The sequence below is a fragment of the Corythoichthys intestinalis genome, chromosome 6, assembly GCF_030265065.1.
Source record: "Corythoichthys intestinalis isolate RoL2023-P3 chromosome 6, ASM3026506v1, whole genome shotgun sequence".
In the NCBI taxonomy this organism is placed as follows: Eukaryota; Metazoa; Chordata; class Actinopteri; order Syngnathiformes; family Syngnathidae; genus Corythoichthys; species Corythoichthys intestinalis.
Window position 1 is genome coordinate 15,304,657 of NC_080400.1, and position 22,202 is coordinate 15,326,858.

Sequence of the window (22,202 nt, forward strand, 5' to 3'; positions counted from 1 at the left end):
GATGGGTTGAGAAGCTACGGGAAGTATGCCGGATGTGATTTAACAATGAATGTTATGTCTTTCGATATCTTCTATTTAAAGGGGCTTGATGTGTGAAGTTTACGGCGCAAGTAGCTGGCGGCCATCTTGCATCGGAGAACTTCGATAGCGGGCGTTGTTGTAGCGGACGAAAGGTGAGTGATTTTGTTCTCTAAAACACTCGTACTCGTTGAATTCTTGACAGGTTTACAAATTATTTATTAAATAAAAAAACGTATTACCGTGTCCATCAAAGATGAAATATGTTTGCATGCTTAGTGAAAAATGATATTGTTAATTTACTGCATCTCTGACGTTTATGAAAAACCAAGGCGTTTGAAAATTCAGCAACTGTTAGATTGTACACTATATACTATATTCATTAAACTGGCCCCAAGCAAAATAGCCAACAAGTGACGAGCCTCGTCCCTGTTGGCTCACAGCGCACAAATGACATCTAGTTGATACACATATGATATGTATTGTTTCGGCGGGTCATTTAAATCTCGTTTAGTGTAGATAATTAAAAATATATATGCAAACGTATTTTTAACGTATTTTACCATTAAATACGTTTTTATCTAAAATATATTCGTTGGGGCTCAGGGGACATGCGTAGAGCTATTCTGATTCGTGCGACTGCACGAAATGTACTGAACAAAAGGGTTAATGTGAATTTAAATATATATATATATATATATATATATATATATATATATATATATATATATATATATATCAATGTCACATGAGAAAATTGCTAAATGTAAGTATGTCCCTGTGTGGATATGCCTATTTATCAATACCTATCAAAATGAATTATTATTATCATTGTTGTTGTTGTTGTTGTTGTTGTAGTACAAATACTGTGTTTTCATTGGTGACATACAGTGGTGTGAAAAAGTATCTAAACCTTTTAGAATGTCTCACATTTCTGCATAAAATGACCAAATGTGATCTGATCTTTGTCAAAATCACTCAGATGAAAAATCGGTGTCTGCTTGGACTAAAACCACCCAAACATGTATAGGTTTTCATATTTTAATGATGATAGCATGCAAACAATGACATGCTCTGCCCACTATAAAACACACACCTGGTAAAAAAAAATGTCTTGATGAGAAGCATTGTCTGATGTCCATCATGGCTCGGTCAAAAGAGCTGTCTGAAGACCTGCGATCAAGGATTGTTGATTTGTATAAAGCTGGGAAAGGATACAAAACTATCTCTAAAAGTCTGGATATTCATCAATGAACAGTCAGGGAACTTGTCTACAAATGGAGAGAGTTTGCACTGTTGTGTCACTTCCAAGGAGTGGCCCTCCACCAAAGATGATGCCAAGAATTCAGTGCAGAAAACTTACCCTAGAGTGTCTGCTAAAGACTTACAGAAATCACTGGCACAGTCCAATATCTATGTGCATACATCAACTTTATGTAAAACGATGGCCAAGAATGGTGTTCATGGGAGGACTCCATGGAGGAAGCCACTGCTACCTAAAAAAAAACATTGTTTCTCGTTTAAAATTTGCAAAAAGGCACTTGGACACTACACAGAGGTTTTGTGGACTGATGAAACCAAAATTGAATTGTCTGGGAGTAGCACACAACGTCATGTGTGGAGGAAAAATGGAACAGCTCACCAACATCAACACCTAATCCCTGAAGTGAAGCATGGTGGAGGGAGCATCATGATTTGGGGCTGTTTTGCTACCTTAGGGCCTGGTCAACTTGCAATTATTAATGGAAGAATGAATTAAATCGCTTATCATGATATTTTGCAGGAAAACCTGAGGCCGTCTGTCAGACAGTTGAAGCTAAAAACAGGATGGATGCTTCAACAAGACAATGATCCAAAACGCAGAATTAAATCAACATGGGAATGGTTTCAGAAGAACAAAATACACATTCTGGAGTGGCCAAGTCAAAGTCCAGACCTGAACCCCATTGAGATGCTGTGGCATGACCTAAAGACAGCAATTCATGCCAGACATCCCAGAAATCTGACTGAACTATTGTAGAGAAGAATGGGCCAATATTAGTTAGTCCTGATCAATGTGCAACTACAGGAAGCGTCTGGTTGAAGTTATTGCTGCCAAAAGGGGGGGGGGGGCACAAAATATTAAATTTGATGGTTCACTTACGTATTATTTCCCTCTTCTGTAATTGTTTGCATACTATCCTCATTAAAATATGAAAACCTATAAATGTTTGGGTGGTTTTAGTTAAACCAGACACTGTTTTTTCATCTGTGGGATTTCGACAAAGAGCATATCACATTTGATGGTGATTTTATGCAGAAATGTGAGAAATTCAAAAAGGTTGAGATACTTTTTCATACCTCTGTAGGCTAGTTCATTTGTGCCCATGTCCACAACACCAAAAAAGAGGACACTTTTAGTGTTTAGTTATAAAATATTTTACAGTATTTACAAAAGACAATAAAGTCTAGCACCAACAACTACTGTCATGGTAAGCGGGTAACGTCTTGTATGTTTAACAAACAAAAACATTTGGAATTAAATTCACCAATTCCCTCTTGTTAACAGTCGCATTGTCAATGGAGAACGGCTCCTCGGTGGCAGTAATGCCTACAAATTCATAGAATATCAGATGTTGAGGTAAAACAGCATGCATTATTCCAAAGTTTTTATCATTAACTTCATATGTTGAGGTAAAACAGCATATTCCAAAGTGTTTATCATCCACTACCTTTAGCAATGAAGTGAGCATTCATGAACGCTCTGAAGTGTGTTGTGTTCAGGTGCAACTCCAAAAGGGTGGAAAAATACAGTGGTACCTCTACTTACGAACGCCTCTACATTGGGAATTTTTTAGGTTATGACATGTCTCAACGCAGAAATATTGCTTCTTGTTACGGAAGAAATTTCAAGATACGAAAGGCAAAAATACAGTATGGGCTACTACTCGCAGCTCTCAGAGTTTACTGAATTTAACATACTTATAGTTGCTCTGCCATTGGCTATTCCCTAGCACAGGCGTGTCCAAACTATTCCACATACACAAAAGTCAACACATTTTCACCGATTTGGTGTCTTACAAGTAGGGTTGGGCTTCGTTTGAATTTGAACGGTTGTGGTTCCGATTCCACGTTTCAATTCCGGTTCCAAACGATTCTCGATTCAGATTCTTTTAATAGGCAGAGTCAAAAAAATTGCAGTTTAAATTAATTTCTTAAATTCTCGATTATTTGTTTAAAATTTTATGAACTTTCAATTAACTTTACTAGAAATTTCTCACAGGGCTATTTTTAACTTGTATATAAATATCAGTGTTTTAACCTGAATATGATGAAATTTATTTTCACAGGAGTGCACTTTGACAAAGATGTTTACTTTTTAAAAGCTAGCTGAGAAAACATTTACACATATTCTTTTGCCTATGTTTTAAAGTGTCTTATGCTGCAGGCCTTTTTACATGTTATTGAGCTCCCACTAAAGAGCTAACCTGGTGCAGTATATCAAAGAAGCAAACAAAAAAAAACAACTTGTAAAAACCAGTCCAGATTTGCAGCGGGTACAGTATAAAATCAGTGTGAGCGTTCTGGACATATAGTGTCTCCTCCAGTGGAGAACACACGTTCACTGGGTGTAGATGAAGCTTGAACGCATAAATATGAAAGGCATGAAAATCTCTCACTTTTCAGCGAAACTCGCCATTTTGAAGTCAAAAAGGGTGACCTACGTGAATTGTGTAGACCCGAGAAGCTTTGGGGGGCTTGGGGGGGTGTCTTAAATCCATCTAACTAACTAAATAATGACATGTTTTATTTAAGTTGCTAAGCCTGTTACGATATGCGTGCGTGCGTGTAGATGACATATGAGACTCTAGTTCTTTTCGCAGATGTTTATTGGTCATTAACACGCCGAAGAATTACAGTTCAGACATACAAAATAAGGAAACACATCTATATTAAACACTGTACGTTAGCATTGCTACATTGAGACTAATGGGGAAAAAAGGCAACCTACTTTAGCATGCTATGCTATAAAACAGTCTTCTCCAAAACGTAAATCTGCGGTTAGAAGGTGACACTTCAAACATGAAAAATCACTGGTTAGCAGCATTTGCAAACGAAAAAATGGGAAAAAAAGAACAATCTATTAGTGACACCACAAGCAAAGACGAAAAGTGCTTTTTTGCTGACTGTAAAATTTACGGTGAATAGTTTAGCGAACGTCTTTCCGGTGAACATTTCAAAATAAAATCACGTCATGTTCGTCATATAAATAACGATTTCTAAAGTTAATCCGACATACTTCAGAATTAATACTATAATATGTAAATACTATAATACTACAGAATTCAGATTCTACATTAAGAATAGCTTTAAAATGACACCCTTTATGAAAAATATGATTTGCAATGAATGATTATTATAATTATCATTTAATTAATAAAAGAAAATTAATAATAATTATTATACTATAATATTAAAGCTAGATATTTTTTTAAAAAAACTGTTTTGTATCATGTTGGAAAGGTGAAGTCAGTGTTCGCCTCCTTCCATTCTTTTGCACTAGTAAATGCTATCCGCATTTGACCTCATTGTTTATGTGTGATTTATTATTGTTATTTATATGTTTATTTGTACTTCAATAAAGAATTTAAGTGTTGCAAAATGATTTTGTGAATTAATAGTAAGCGTCAACAAAAATGTCATTGCTAAATTGGTCTAAAAAAAAAAAAAAAGTATATATATATATATATATATATATATATATATATATATATATATATATATATATATATATATATATATATATATATATCGGAGGTTGCGCTAGACTTTTTCGTTGTCTGTCATTTTGACTGACAGGGTCATAAAAAACCGGTCATAATAAATTTTTACCCGTCACTTAAATTTTTAAAATGATGATAATGACATTGTGGTGACCCTTTGTTTGGCATAATCCACCTTCCGTACTTGTGTGTCCATTTGGCCGAGCACGTCAGCGGCTACGACACAGTCACGTGACAGAGACACTTAAGAGCCGCGCGCGTTCCGGCTTGAATATGAATAGAGAGTTCACAGAGAGCAGCAGAGCTACAGCGGCTGGACACAGCAATTCGAGCTAACAAGACTCTTAACATTGCATACCGCTTCAACATATTCAATAGTATTTAGTTTTCATTCATTTTAAATTAATATTCTGTCCGAACAAGCTTAACAGAGAATCCACACCGTGCCATCACACATCAAGCAGATGAATATGTAACTTTTTCTCCGCAGTGACAAAAACAGCTGACTGTCAGTAGTTAGGCTACATATGGAACAATGAAATTAACAGTTCACCTGCTGTGGCCTGAACGGAGTCTTACACCTTCCTCCTGGTGCACATGGACTTGAATTGCGTGCCCGCTTGTGCAGTCCCTGTTTTTTCACCTCTTTTATCAACACCATAATCGTTTTGGGGCTTTTTGAAGAAACTTCGGACACTCAGTTGCCTTGACATTTTTCAGAGTAAGGTCAACGACGTCATGCATCAAGAGAGACAATAGCTACGACGAAGCATTTAGTATAAATTCTTCATGCATTTTATTAATTAGCTATAATTTTATGTAGATGAGGAAAAATAATAAGGATTTCCTTATTTGTAAAATAGATTCTAAAACAAGAGACGCTTTTAGTACGGTTGATTTTAATGGAGGCAACAACGCGCTATGTAAAGTACGTAGCTGCTTATATAGCTAAATTAGCCCGATGTAATTATACAATTTATTGTGGTACAATTTCATCCATCCATCATCTACCTCTTAATCCGGGGTCGGGTCGCAGGGGCAGCAGAAGACAGAGGTCATTTATTGTTTTACTTACCTGGGTCTGACTGGTTAGAGGACCGGCGCAGTGTGTCAAATACACGGCACTCAGCTATGCAACACTCTTGTACTCAGCATGTGCGCTCAGTTTCTTTCGACGACCGACCCGAGGCCTGTTCTGAGTGGAACCTGCTCTTTTAAAACACTGGATGATCACTGTGCTGTAACTCAGTTTCAGGGTGTTGGCAATCTTCTTGTAGCCTTGGCCATCTTCATGGAGCACAACGTCTTTTAAGATCCTCATAGAGTTCTTTGCCATGTGGTGCCATGTTGGAACGTTCAGTGACCAGTATGAGAGAATGTGAGAGCTGCACTACAAATTTGAACACACCTGCTCCCTACGCACACATGGCCCTAGTAACACTAACGAGTCACATGACATTTTGGAGGGGAAATGACAAGCAGTACTCAATTTGGACATTTAGGGATGTACGTAGTTTCTATGCGGCGTACTCACTTTTGTTGCCATCGGTTTAGATATTAATGGCTATATTTTGAGGGGAAAATAAATGAACTTTATTATATAAGCTGCACACAGACTACTTTTCATTGTGTCAAAGTGTCATTTTGTCAGTGTTGTCCCATGACAAGATATACTTAAATATCTGCAGAAATGCGACGGGTGTACACTCACTTTTGTGATACACTGTATTTTGATGCATCATTATGCTTTATAAAAGATTTATGTCTAGATGGTGGGGGATTAGGAAAAGATTAGGGCTTTTACATGGAAAACGTGTCTCTACTTACGGAATTTTCAGTTTACAGAACTACTTCCAGAACCAATGAATTTAGTAAGTAGAGGTACCATTGTACAGTACGTGTCCAGGTAGAGGTAGTGCCAAATGCAGGAAAAGCATTGAAATTCTGGACTGTCCTAGAAAATATGGGACCTACTGAATGTCCCCCCAAATCTGAGCAGAGGGGAGGGCTGTACTTTTGCAGGACAGTTCTCTTAAAAAAAAAAAAAAAGAAGTGTACATACAGTATAAGCTCAAAATGGGATAGTGATCATCAGTATGTGAACAGCAGCACCAGAAAAAAATGAAGAATTACATTTGAAAACATTTTTAATTTCACTCAAAAAATCAAAATACACACTTGTTAACACTCACGAGAACACATTAATTCTACTTGTTGATTAAATAACAAAATGGGAGTATTTTGAGGGGAAAAAAAGCAATATTCTGAAATAATTTTGTCGTTGATGTTATTCGTTTAGGCACTGTTGTCTCGGCACTGCAGAACATGTTAGATAGCCTATTACCGTATTGGCCCGAATATAAGACGACCCCGATTTTAAGACGACCCCCTCTTTTTCAAGACTCAAGTTTGAAAAAAGACTTTTTGAACACCAAATTAATTTTTATACAGAAAATAATTACAATACATCTGAAACAAATGCTTATAACAATATATTTGAGAGAAAAGGCATTTAATTTCGCATTCAAAACTTAATATCTGAACATTTAAACATTTAACAGAGTTAAATGCCGGAGTCGCGTTCAGCATTCGATTCATTGATGACTGGCGCCATCCAGCGTCGTGAATGGGTATATGTCTAGGCCGCAGTTTTTTTTGTTTTTTTTTTAGGCCGCAGTTATAAGACGTCCCCCAGGTTTTCATTCTTACTTTAATGCAAAAAACACCGTCTTATATTCGGGCCAATACGGTATATCCTCATTTCTGTCTGTTTCTTGTCATCTTGTTTAAACTAAAATAATACCCCCAATCCATGAATCCATGTTCACTATAAATAATTTGAAATACATCAATAGTAAACTTTGTAAAAGGGAGACACACTTTGCAGACATTGAAACCTGCATGCACCCTAGAATAAAAACACCAAAGTAAGAAATGCTAGCTTGTGTTTAGTAATTCTCAAAGGTTGACATTTCCTGTCTGTGTACTAATCGAAAGACTGTCAAAGTCCAAAATGTTTTATCTGCCCCTCTCGTCCAAGTGTATTCTGTGAGAAGAAATAGGGAGATCAATCTTGCTTGTTTTCCTCCATCTCTGTGCTGCCATTATGACATTCTACCATCCACGGCCATTGCCACCTTCAAAATAGTTTGCTTATTGAACAATTTCAAGTCTTTGTGGAACCTAACCAGATTTTTTTCTGAAATGTGAAAGGAAACAGAAGTACCCAGCGAACCCGAGAAGAGCCAGGATTCGACTTAGAACCTCATGACTGCGTGACAAACATGTTAACCCCGACCACACAAAACTCAAGTATAGCAACTACTGAATCCAGACTTTCCACCATGCACTTCTACAATGTTTAGTCAGTTCCTTCCATGGGGAAATAAAGTCAATGTAAACAAAAAAAGATGGTCCTTCAATCAGTGAGGAACTTCTTGGACACAAGCTTCCCATTTTGAGCAGCGTGGCCACTCCTGCCAGTGTGCCGAAGGAAATCTGAGCGGATGAGGCGGTAGAAGTAGACCAAAATCATGATGTTCATTATCGTCAGACAACATGCGAAAAAGTTGGCATTTTCCAACTTTGAGTAGTTGCACGCCAAGTACCAGCTGAGATAGAAATGCGCGGTGAGGCGGAAGACAACGAAGGTGCAAATGTTAATCACTTTAACGACGTCGTAGATGGTCGAGGAGGTAGCGCCCGCCACTTTGAGTAGCAGCCGCATATGCAGCGTCACGCTGTTCACCTCTACGAAAAGCGTGATCACCGCGGCGGCCACGTACAGGTGCGTGTAGAGTGTGTACAGGAAGCTCGAGATCACCTGACCACACAGTGAGAGACGGGGACAATTAAGACGACTGATTGGAACTAATGTAGTGATGTTTTCTTACAAGTGCATGATGGAGGAGGAATTCCCAAGATGCTAATGAGTATCCCGAGTGGATGATGTCAAACGCATCCTCCACGAAGTATCCTGAGAGGAGAGACAGAATGTAAAATAATTAAAATCAAGATTCAAAATTTGTTTCTAAGAGAAGATAAATGCTAATGTTGTTGTTTTGTTTTTTTTTAGATATTTTTTCTAGGGCTGTCAAATGATTAAAAATTTTAATCGAGTTAATCACAGCTTAAAAATTAATTAATCGCAATTCAAACCATCTCTAAAATATGCCATATTTTTCTGTAAATTATTGTTGGAATGGAAAGATAAGACAAGACGGATATAAACATTCAGCATACTGTACATAAGTTCTGTTATTGTTTATTATAACAATAAATCCACAAGATGGCATTAACATTAACATTCTTTCTGTGAAAGCGATCCACGGATAGGAAGACTTGTAATTCTTAAAAGATAAATGTGAGTACATGTTATAGTAATTTTAATAGTTTGTATATTGTGACTAAATATTGTCATCTAGTTTATTTGTTGACCTAAACTTAATGTTTGAATATAGTATTATTTTGCATAGCTATTTTGAGTGGGAATGCCAGATCTCTTTTCATTGAGCGCTTTTCTTTTTGTGAACATTATTTTATTTTTGAGAGATAGGAATATTATTTTTGTTGTGCTTTCACTAAATGATACAGTAGCGACTTAAATGTTCTGAACTGCCCAAATGCATGATGGGAATTTGAGCAACCAAGAGTCACAGTGGTTGCTGCAAATGGTATATCTTCTCTGCGTTGAGTACAATACATGGTGTTAAAAAAAAGATAATCTCCAGTTATTTTTTCCCCATGTCGCTTGCTACAATAGTTATAACAGTTGTGGAAGAGATGCCACCGCTTATTCCATTAACTAGTGCGGCTCCAATACATGCCCGCGTTACCAATTCGCCCTTCTTGGTAATTGGCGGTGCTATGGACCGGCGATTCATGTTGGCTCGTGGTCGTCCGTTGGCTCGGTTCGTCCGATTGCCTCCTGAGGGAGACGGCGGCGTACATATATAAACACCGAGAAGCGTTGGATGGCTTTTTGTGGGTACTTTTATTAACAAAACAAAAGCATGTGAGGGACGCAGCACTTGACCCTGCGCTAACTGCGCACTTTCTCTACTCTCTCGCTCGACCTCACTGCTCAATCTGACAATGCCGGTCACACTGAAAATAACAGCGGCACCCGCCTGCATCCACTCCACTTGCTTGTCTCTGCCCTTAGCTCTCAATATACTTCAAACGGCGCCATTTGTAATCGGTTCGCGGCAATGCTTGAGCGGGTCGTTCCGCACATGCGTTGATTGCGTTAAATATTTTAACGTGATTAATTTAAAAAATTAATTACCGCCCGTTAACGCGTTAATTTTGACAGCCCTAATTTTTTCCTTTCTGCTCTGATACTCGTACTATCGATAACAGATAAAACTACACTCTGATTTCACCAGTAGTAATATTTCAAGGGCAAGACAACATCGTGCATTAAGTTCTACTTAAGTTTTAAATTAGTCTAAACAGTAAGTCCTGGTAGGATTTTTGAGTTTTTGCAGCATTCAAAACAAATGTATGATACCTGCGGTACTGGAGCACAGTAGGCACCAGTGTTTTATCCAGCAATGACTACTGAGCTAAAATTGACAGGTAGCTTTATTATGTTATATTAAGGGTGTAACGTTACATGTACAGTACGAACGCGTTTCTGACGTAATGTAACCCTTACTTTTCGAGGCTGTGAGTCGATCGGGTTACAGTTTCTTTGTGTATATTATATTTACTCCGTCTTCTCTACTATAATGAGGACCAACACGGTAGGACAGTCCAGAAACGTCAACGCCGCAACAACGTGGCCGCCGCGAGAACGCAGTGAAACGCGGGCGTTAGTGTCAATCAGCCAATGCACACCAGTCGCAGTGCGGCCGCGTGTTTGATGCGTCCCACAAGCGGCTCAACGCGACGCACGCGAAAAGAACAGCAGAGTTTATTATTTGACGCGAGACGCACCCCTCCTGCGTCAATACTACTAGCTAGGATCGGGCCGGAAGTCACTCGTGTACTAATACGGTGGATCCGGTCGATTTTCAAACTAATATGCAATCGTAACCTACTTTTTGAGTCCATCAGATCTCTTGAGTGGTAGATCGGGGCACAGTTGACTTCTCTTTGTTGATTTACTGCTGTCTTCTCTGCTATAATAATAACCAACACGGCCTCGTGTTCAATACAAAACCCTCCTACCACAACAAAACAAGTAGGAACTAATATTCACATACAGTAGGAACTAAAGTTATACAACATAAAATATACAATATAAATAAATACTACATCACATTTGTAAAATATAAACACATAATAAAATAAATAATAGCCCATTTAAATAGAATAAATTAAAATGAGCTAAAACACCTGTAATTAAATAATAAGAATAATACACAGATCCCGCTTACACAATTAAATTTATTAATTTCTGTCTGGCGCTTTAACTTGAGAAAATCCACCAATAGAGCTTTTGAAAACCGTTCATAAGAAAAAAAATGATTCATTGAGGCATTTCATTTGTAAAATACATGTTAAAATCTTTGTCATTGGGATTGCTTTTCTCTTTAGCACAGGACTTCTTTTTTCTTTCTTTCAGAAACAACGCTGATCAATACGTGGGGTCTGAAAGGCAAATTGTTGTTGGATTATTTTTAAATACCCGCTACTTTTTGAGCAGAGTTCTAGCTTTGCATAGGCTAATGTTCCTGTTGTTGAAAGCACAAAAGTGTGTAATAAAGAACTAGCATTTATATTTTGCATTTTGTTTTCTTACTGTACCGAAAATGAACCGAACCGTGACCTCAAAACCGAGGTGCTTACCGAACCGAGATTTTTGTGTACCGTTACACCCCTATGTTATATGTATTTTTTTTACACCCTTATCACTCTACAATGCTGTGTCTTAACACGTCATTTAAACCGCGATTGGAACGCAGCCTGGTTTGAGTTGCCCTTGCTCACTTGCCCTAAGCACTTGCGATGACGTCACACTGAGGCCACTTGGAGGGTGGAGGGAAAGTGGGCGGAGGGGGAGCGAAAGACGTAAATGGAACACTCCTGCCCTTGTTCACTCACAGGCAAGAAAATCATGGAACAACCACAAGGTGTTGGAGTAGCGCTAAACTGCCGATTTCAAATCAGTGGCGCCTCCAGAAATTCTTCATAGGGGTGGCCAAATGGGGCCACTTAAAACCTTGGGGTGGCACACCAAAAAATAAAAGCCATAATTTCAGATTTTTACTATGTTGTAGTATTAAACAGGCCAGTAGAAAATTGTTAGAAAGACTTCAAGACACACCTTCTGATATACTTTTGTTGATGGTGTTAAATTGTATATTGTAAACTATTATATTGTGTTAATGTACATAGTCCATAATAGTCCAGTCAAAATTTTGAGTTCCGCAGCTACAACAATCTGACATTACACTGGCGAGTGGGGTGACCAGTGGGGTAGCCAACAAATTCATTGGGGGAAGCCGTGGCCAGGCCTCGCCACCCCCTGGTGGCAGCATTATTCCACATCGCACAAAATATACTGCGACTCATGTCAATAAGCCAGAGAAGTATTCCGCGCTTGATGGCAATACGTTGGTACCTGGGAATTATCCGAATTATTAGTTTTGTATCAAATTTTATTTGGGCATTTCATTATTAATTAATTAATTTATTTTTTGTCTATACCTTACAATCTGTAAACAGATTTGATGTTTAAATACATTTAACCTATTTGAAGTTTAGTTTCAGTCCCTCCCAACGCCATTTGATTGACAGACCATCACTTTCGTTAAAAGCAAAATAGAAAAGGCAAGCAAAATAGAAACATCAATGACAAAAACTGTCATTCTTTTTTCCTTTTCTTTACTAACAAAAGGGAAAGTCAATAAAAAAGTAACTTAACTCTTTATTCATTTATTTCTGTTTATTTTTATTTATTTATTTATTTTGGCACTCCTGTGATTCCACACGTCCTGCCATAACTGCCACATACAGTCTAATTTTTTTATTTTTATTTATTAACAACAATGATCAATTTTACAATTCCAAAGGCAGTTTGGTATCACATTCAAACCGGCTGGATCCTCCATTCATTTTCTTCTTCTCTGGTGGTAAATAGACAGCAGCCAACGGTATTTGAGTTTCATTATCACCACCGCATGGACATATTTTCCGTGTACCACTGCAATGCATTGTGGGATACAGGGAGCTCCGGAGTGACCATAATTTTTCACTCGATCACTGAGCCCTCTGAGGGTCTATCTCACCAAGTTCTCTTCGCTGTTTTGGGAATGGCGTACCGCAAGCAACACGTCACTTCCGCTCATTAATATTCATGACATTAGCCACCGTTTGTCCCTAATAGGAAATGAATGGAAATCGTGTACGAAGGAGATGTTTACAGAGTTAAACCTACCAATTCTCTCCGAAAATGATGTGCCTGGTGCCAAATTCACTGGCAAAGATGTGGAAGAACATAAAAATGTTCAGTTCAAGAGATGGCTTCAGTGTCGAAGGCTGAAAAAGACGAAAAAAAAACGAGCCGACCAAAGCATAGCTTTATCTTTTTTATCGACGCGACTGACAATGACATTCTCCTGTTTCAACAAGCTATCCTTTACCATCAGCCCTGTCTTTCTTATATATCCTCTGGTTGTCCTACGTCTCTTACCGTTTTTGGGGGTAATTTAGTTAGCTTTGTGTAGCGATCGCAAATGCTACTCAGTGACAGCCAATGAACACTTTTAATTTTTTCATTGATAACACATCTTAATCCTATAATTTATTTACACTGCCCTCTTACTAAAGTTGTTTTTATATATATATATATAACAGAAACAGGAACAGTGGCAGTCAGATACCATTGTAATTCTTTTCAGGTCATTCATTGTCAGACAGAAGCAGTACGGCACAACGTTACGCTAAAAAAATAAGTTAAAAATATAAAAATGGCTTACCTCTTTGTCTTCTGAAAGACCATGCCAACCCAACATAATGTTTACTGCATATGAAACGTGAATGGATTTGCGAGCTGGTGTTAAAGTCCGCGCAAGTTGATTCGGTCTTCACATTTTTTCCTCTCAAGTTTTTGGTTTCCGGAAACGTATGAAGAAAACATCCTTCATGTGTCGTAATGTCTAGAGTCATTTCTACAAGTTCCAAAAAACGCAATGCGTGATCGGCATGTTCGTTTTTGAAAGATTACCGGAGAAAAGTAGCACTTTTTACGTTGGGTCTATGCGAGGGCGGGTCTATAATGTCTCACCTCGGCTTTACTTCCGCTTTACGATGCGACGTCACGGTCTAAAAATAGCCTGCGTGCGGTACGCCATTGGAACAGCTCTTAAGATGGCGGCAGGGATTCCCCCGGGGGGCGGTGGCTAGGGCAAGTGAGCGAGGGCTCATTTAAACCGCGATTGAAACACAGCCGTTGTCTTCTGTACTGAGGAGGTTGTTGTCAAGCACTTGCATCATTGGCTGTCGCCTTGTAAAATTGCACTGCCCCCTAGGGCCTGGCATGAATACTACATCCTTTTCACACGGAATTGCGACATAGTTTGAATGGAGACGGAACTATGTAAATGCAAACATAAAATCTGTCGTTTTCTCGGAGCGTCACCATGCAAACGGCCCCTAAAACAGGCATTTCGCCAGGTGCCAGAAATACCCCCTTAGTATAACAGTACTTGTTATAAAATCAGCAGAGAGTTGCAAGGGGCTTCGGTTTATTCTGCAAATGTTTGTACTTTCGTAATCCTAGCATTGAACTTGATTTATTTGCATCCAATGTGCTAAAGTACATTTATGTTTGTAGAGGTGTTCCATAGAAGCTTTTTCAAGTTTGTACTTTTGCAATCCTAGCATTGGAGTTTATTGATAATTTATTAAAATGTGATGTGGAAAACTATTTATATTTGTAGAATTTTGTTTTTTTTCTTTTAAAAAAAAAACAGTTTTTCTCTTTAGTTTCAGCTTTTTAAACAAAGTTGAACAAAAGTTTGAAGTATGCACTTTATCTCATTGATGGAGCGGGATTCCCTATTCATTTGCGTACAACGTGGTTAGCTACTTTTATGTTACCAAAGGTGTTTTATTCAAGACAGAGGGGAATGATTGTTACGTTTGAGCACCGATAAGTAAAAAAAAAAAACGTTTTCAGTTATCACTTTCTTTTGTACTTACACTGCTGGCTAAAAGTATTGGCATCCCTGCAATTCTGTCACATAATGCTCAATTTCTCCCATAAAATGATTGCAATTACAAATGCTTTGGTAGTAATATCTTCATTTGTTTTGCTTGCAATGAAAAAAACCCAAAAGAGAAAGGAATTTTTTTTTTAATCATTATCATTTTACATAAAACTCCAAAAATGGGCCGGGCAAAAGTATTGGCACCCTTTCCAAAATTATGTGATGATTCTCTAATTTGTGTAATTAACAGCACCCATTACTTACCTGTGGCACATAACAGATAGTGGCAATAACTAAATCACACTTGCAGCCAGTTAAAATGGATTAAAGTTGACTTAACCTCTGTCCTGTGTCCTTGTGTGTACCACATTGAGCATGGAGAAAAGAGAAGACCAAAGAACTGTCTGAGGACTTGAGAAGCAAAATTGTGAGGAAGCATGGGCAAACTCAAGGCTGCAAGTCCATCTCCAAAGACCTGAATGTTCTTGTGTCTACCGTGCGCAGTGACATCAATAACTGTAAAAGCCCACGGCACTGTGGCTAACCTCTCTAGATAGAAAAATTGACGAGAGATTTCAACTAAAGAATGTGCGGAAGGTGGATAAAGAACCTCGACTAACATCCAAACAAGTTCAAGCTGTCCTGCAGTCCGAGGGTACAACAGTGTCAACTCGTACTATCCTATGGCGTCTAAATGAAAAGGGAATCTATGGTGGGATACCAAGGAAGACCCCACTTCTGGCCCAGAGACATAAAAAAGCCGGGCTTGAGTTTGCTGAAAGTTACCTAAGAAAGCCGAAAACGTTTTGGAAGACTGTTCTCTGGTCAGATGAGAGCTTTTTGGGAAAAGGCATCAACATAGAGTTCACCAGAAAAAAAACGAGGCCTTCAAAGAATAGAACACGGTCCCCACAGTCAAACATGGCGGAGCATCCCTGATGTTTTGGGGTTGCTCTGCTGCCTCTGGCATTGGACTGCTTGGCCGTGTGCATGGGATTAAGAAGTCTGAAGACAACCAACAAATTTTGCAGCATAATGTAGGGCCCATTGTCAGAAAGCTGGGTCTCCCTCAGAGGGCATGGGACTTCCAGCAGGACAATGACCAAAAATCACAGTTCAAAAAGCACTCGAACATGCTTTGAGCGAAAGCACTGGAGACTTCTAAAGTGGCCAGCAATGAGTCCAGACCTGAATCCCATAGAACACCTTGGGAGAGATCCGAAAATGGCAGTTTTGAGAAGGCACCCTTCAAATCTCAGAGACCTGGAGCAGTTGGCCAAAGAAGAATGGTCTAAAATTCCAGCAGATCATTGTAAGAAACTCATTGATGGATACCGGAAGTGGTTGTTCGCAGTTATTTTGTCTAAAAGTTGTGCTACCAAGTATTGGGCTGAGGCCGCCAATACTTTTGTCCAGCCCTTTTTTGGAGTTTTGTGTAAAGTGATAATGACTTAATTTTTTCCCCCATTCTCTTTTGTTGTCTTTTCACTGCAAGCAAAATAAATGAAGATATTTCTACCAAAGCATTTATAATTGCAATCATTTCTTGGAGAAATTGAGCATGATCTGACAGAACTGTAGGGGTGCCAATACTTTTGGCCAGCAGTGTATACTCTGTTGTCTTTCAATGTCTTAAATTTTCTTATTTCGAGAAAGAGTCTTAAAAAACAATTAAATTTCTTCTGATAGGACTTACATTTGAAATTGTGTCTCATTGCAAGAAATTGTGTCAGAGAAATTTTCTAGGAGTTTTCCTTTTTTTGTCCCTACTGACTCTCTACTTTTGTATTTTCCTTTTTCCTTCTGAGGTATCAGGGCAGAATTTTTTTTTTTTTTTTTTTAAAGATGAACCATGGCTTGGTTGTTGCTGTTTTTTTTTTTTACGTTTCTTGAAATACAACTGCAAATTTCACAACATTCCGCCATCATCAGTGTTGGGCACGTTACTTTAAAAAAACTAATTAGTTATAATTACTCACTACTTCTTCCAAAAAGTAACCGAGTTAGTAACAGAATTACTCTATAGTAAAAGTAACTAGTTACCAGGCAAAGTAACTATTTCCGTTACTTTAAAAAGTTGTCGTATGTCAAACAATTTGAAATTTTCTGAGCAGATTTCGAGTCAGTTGAATAGAGAAGAACAGCCAGGTAGTTGTGCTATACACCCTTGTAATATTTATTGCACCTCACCAGCAACAGATTTAACCTACACTTGAAGTGCAACAAAAATAAACAGTAAGATTTTTCGCCACTAGCTTTGTGGTAGCGTGTGTAGTTGTTAGGTGCTTCAGCAGATTTGAATTGCTTACCACAGATGTCGACAAAAGCTTTGCCCCGGGACATAAATTACACTTTACATGCACATTCTTTCCTTTAATTTTCGACCAACTTGAAACAGTGTTTACATCTCCACCTCGTAAAGGACAAATTTTCCTCTGAATGCTCTGCCATCATATCCCTCTGCATCTGTTTTGCGTGTGCGTGTTTGCCGCACGCGCTGTTCCGGTTTGTGTGTGAAAACACCGGCTCGGATTGGCTTACCACGACACATGACTCTAACCCTCAGCCAATCACAATCACTTCCATCGCATCTATCCAGGGGGTGCATTCAAGTAGCCTCGTCCCCCTACTCCTCCCGTCACCTTCAAAGCGTCTGCAGTCCTCAAGATGGAAGCAGCATTCTTGCTGGCTGACAGTGTGGGATGGGAACGAGGCTAGCATTCAGGTGTAGCAAACACAGAAACGTTAGCAAGCTTTGGAAAGCAATGTCTAATTGAATGAGCAGGGACAAACAGCTTGGAGTCATAAGAAGTATGTGCGCTATTCTTGAACCTGAACGCACCCCAAGTCTTGGATGACAAATAAACAGAGCAGAGTAGACTTGCAACGGCTGGTAGTTTCTTCAATTTATTCAGAGTAAGTAACGCACCGCTTTTGGCCGTCAGTAACGGTAACGGCGTTGTAGCGGCGGAAAAAATAATTAGTTAGATTACCCTGTTACTGAAAAAATAACGCCGTTATGCATTATTCCCAACACCATCATTAATTAATTATTTCCATGCAGTGCATTAACGAAGCAAGTAGTATGCACCATCAACTTAAATTTCAGTATGGTTTATAAACACATGACTTTAACAGGCGTGACTATAATACTTTCATTCTGCTTCAATTCTTGTATCGAAGCACTTGTTTGCCTCTTTGGGCTGACTGAGAGTCCTATTGTGCCTGGGAATGAGTGGCACGCTGTGGCTAACACACACACGAGGACTGTGTCAGTCACTGTGTGTGCCTTCAACAACAACACAACCAAGTGTTGTCATGGCCAAACCTCCACAGATTTGCACTTGACGGTTACAAACAAACGCACCGAGGCAACTCCCGGCAGGGATTATTGCTGCGTTGTTGCGATGATTTGAGTCACCATTGTGTTATTTGTGCTTGACAAACAGGTGAGGAGGCGGGGCCTCGGCTTTTGTTTGGTGGCACCTGGAAAAGTGTTGGGTACACAGCCCGAAATAAGAGTTTAACCCTTTAACACCTAAGCCTATTTTAGCCGAATTTGCATGCATTTGATGTTGCCTTTATATTTCAAAGAAAAAAATGTTAACAATGGCCAAATTGGGTCCCTTTTTTTCAGGACACCTTGAACTTCATGTCCAAACGGTTGTTTTCTTCACTGACCAATTATAATCCACATTTTGGACCCAAAAAGACAAAAAAAATCCTTATAATTAAAATAATCTTTTTTTCAAAATTTGTAATGTTGATGTCCCACTGACAACCAAACATGCTCGACCAACCGTTTTGAAGCTTGATAATGTTTATTCAACTTGTTAGGATAAACATTCAATAGAAAAAAATAAGATTGAATAGTTTTATGTTTGACAATTCAACACAAACAGCAGGTATGGTAGTAGGCGTTTTTTGTTCTTTACACACACTATGGTCAAAACAGGTTATATACAGTGCAAAATAGTGAGAAAAAAAATTATATATATCATCTAACACAAAAATGGTTTGGAGGATATCTCTCTGTGAAGTTAGGTATTGTACCCATCACCTTATCAAAAATATATACGTACATGCAATCAATCTTAAACACACATCTATACAAAAATTGAAAAGATTTTAGTGAAGAAAAAAAAAATATAACATTGAAAAAAAGTATTTTCAAAAACATTGACAAGTAGTTCAGTTCAATTCAAATTTTTCAGGCATGCGACCCAATAAAGTTTTTTTTTTTTTTTGCGCACTCAATAAAGCTTCTTGAACAGGTCACGGAGCTGCATCACACACAACGTCGCCGTTTGCGCACTGCTGTCACTTCTACTCGCCAAGATGCCGACTCATCCGAAGAAAACAACGACAAATATGGCTCATCTTGTTCCTTAATGAAATAATACATTAGCTTGCGCTAAATTTAGTTTAGAGTCATTCTGCACGTTTCAAAGTCGCTCGCTCAATCCAACCGGCCGTTGCTTGCTTCGCATGCCTCCCTTTCCTTAGTTAGCACCTCGCTCGGACATTTATTAAAAATGTTCACATTCGTTTCGTCCTTCTTGACATCACAACGGCTCTTGGGATATGTAGTCTTTTGAAAAAAGACAGGAAATGATGGAAATATGGAGATAGATTCATGGTCCATGCAGCGTTTTAATGCATATTTATGAGTTCAATACAACTATAAAACTCAAATGACATTATCTCCCGTTTTACTTTGTCGATTGACTTCAAATAAAAACTGATATGGACATCAACTTCCGCACTTTCAAATGAGACCAAACAGCGGCACGTGGGCAACGTAATTATAGAGGGACAAAGCTTCAAAGACGATATGCATAAATGCATTGCTGCCGACACGTTCGGTGTTAAAGGGTTAAATTCCTTGATTTTAGGGTATCTTGGGGAAAATGCAACACATTTCAGAGTGAAAAAATGCTCTGAATGTTTGCAACAAGGTCGTAGGTTTGCATAGGGACGGTAGGGACATAACACTACCAACTTTTCAGGATTCGTTCATTCACTGCCACCCTCCCAGTTCAAATGGATTGGACGTCTACAAGTGATAAACTCATTCCAATTCACAGCAGAAGCTTGTTTATCTTTTTAATAGTTGTTTGTAGAATATCCTAGAATGATTTCCTGACCAATGTATAGATAATCGTTGTATCGCCATATCGTCAGATCATCGTTATCGTGAGCTTTGTATCGCAAATCGCATCTTGAGGTTAGGTTCAGATAGGTTCCCACTCCTAGTGTGAAAGCGATCGCTATATTTATTTAGTTTTTTTAATCCCATGAAAATGAGTGAAATGACTTCCGGCTCCAGTCTCGAGTTGAGAAGGAGGGCGCTGTAACGTTTATGGTAGAAAGAGTCCTCTCCACTATCAAGCCGTACTGTTGTATGAGAAGGACTAAGGATTCAGCTGATTTTGCGGATTCATTCGTATATTTTTCGCATCACGCCAGCCAGACGGCTGCAGAAATTTTTTTGCTGCACCAGGGAGAGGCGTGTGAGCCTTTTTGGGGTTTCAAAAGGTTCCCATTTACTAGGGGTGTAACGCTACACAAAAATCTCGTTTGGGTACGTACCTCGGTTTTGAGGTCACGGTTCGGTTCATTTTCGGTACAGTAAGAAAACACAATGCAAAATATAAATGTGCTAATTGTTTATTACACACCTTTGTGCTTTCAACAATAGGAACATTAGCCTATACAATGCAAGAATTCTGTTCAAAAAGTAGCGGGTATTTAATGATAATCCAACAACAATTTGCCTTTCAGACCCTGCGCATTGGTCAGCTTTCTTTCTGAAAGAAAGAAGAAAAAAGAAGTCCTGTGCTAAAGAGAAAAGCAATCCCAATGACAAAGATTTTAACATGTATTTTACAAATGAAATACCTCAATGATTTTTTTTCTCTTATGAACGGTTTTCAACAGCTTCATTGGTGGATTTTCTCAAGTTAAAGCCCCACACAGAAATTAAAAAAAAAAAAATGTGTAAGCAGGATCTGTGTGATATTCTTATTATTTAATTACAGGTGTTTTAGCTCATTTCAATGTATCTTATTTAAATGGGCTATTATTTATTTTATGATGTGTTTGTATTTTAAAAATGTGAAGTAGAATTAATTTATATTGTATATTTTATGGTGTAGACTTTAGTTCCTATGTGAATATTAGTTCCTACTTGTTTTGTTGTGGTAGGAGGGTTTTGTATTGAACACAGGGCCGTGTTGGTTATTATTATAGTAGAGAAGACAACTCTAAATCAACAAAGACAAGTCAACTGTACCACTCAAGAGATCTGATGGACTCAAAAAGTGGGTTACAATTGCATATTAGTTTGAAAATCAACCGGATCCACCGTATTTTTACACGAGTGACTTCCGGTCTTCCCGGTCTGCTAGCTACTAGCATCGACGCAGGAGGGCCGCGTCTCACGTCAAATAATAAACTCTGCCGTTCTGTTCGCGTGCATCGCGTTGAGCCACTTCTGGGACGCGTCCAGTACGCGGCCGCACTGCGACTGGTGTGCATTGGCTGACTGACTTTAACGACTGCGTTTCACTGCGTTCTCGCGGCGGCCACGTTGTCGCGCCGTTGATGTTTCTTACAGTCCTACCGTGTTGGACCTCATTATAGTAGAGAAGACGGAGTAAATATAATCTACACAAAGAAACTGTAACCCGATCGACTCACAGCCCCAAAAAGTAAGGGTTACATTACGTCAGAAACTCGTTCGGTACGCCTCCGTTCCGAACCGAGCACCAAGTACCGAAACAGTTCAATACGAATACATGTACCTTTACACCCTTACCATTTACAGGTGGATATTGGCCATAACAAGCCCTTCTACTGTGGGACCACTGGACTTACGAGGAAGTGAGTAAACATCGTGTTTTGTATTATGTCAAATACTGGGATAATTTTAACACGTAGGTGGCTTGCATTTTGTGGCTGACATGCTTTGTCCACTCGCCCGACGACCGAGTCGCACATCCCCCCGCCGGGAGAGCACTATACTCGGCTTATTGCCCTCTGAATGTGCCCGGTGTTCTGTCAAATATTCAACCCCATCAGAAATTGCAACTTTGTGTTAAAAATGGCCTCGAATACAGCGATTACAAAGTAAACACCACAAACTTTCTTTAAATAAAGGACTATTTACTTACGTTTCATCATGGATGGGCATGTAGAAAAGATCTCCTAAGACACATTCTGTCTGTCATGTTAACTGCACAACAACTGCACGCCGCTC

General features: G+C 38.8%; 1 protein-coding gene across 1 annotated transcript in view; it reads right to left on the reverse strand.

The window, feature by feature from the left end:
• Nucleotides 1–4,918: 4,918 nt before the first annotated feature.
• Nucleotides 4,919–22,202, reverse strand: part of LOC130917876 (TLC domain-containing protein 1-like) — a 30,545-nt gene continuing 13,261 nt past the window's right edge. The window contains exons 3-4 of the mRNA XM_057839621.1: nucleotides 8,675–8,757; nucleotides 4,919–8,604 (exon numbers count right to left, since the gene is read on the reverse strand). Coding sequence (XP_057695604.1) covers nucleotides 8,200–8,604; nucleotides 8,675–8,757 — 488 coding nt within the window. The 3' untranslated portion in view covers nucleotides 4,919–8,199. The remainder of the gene's footprint in view (nucleotides 8,605–8,674; nucleotides 8,758–22,202) is intronic.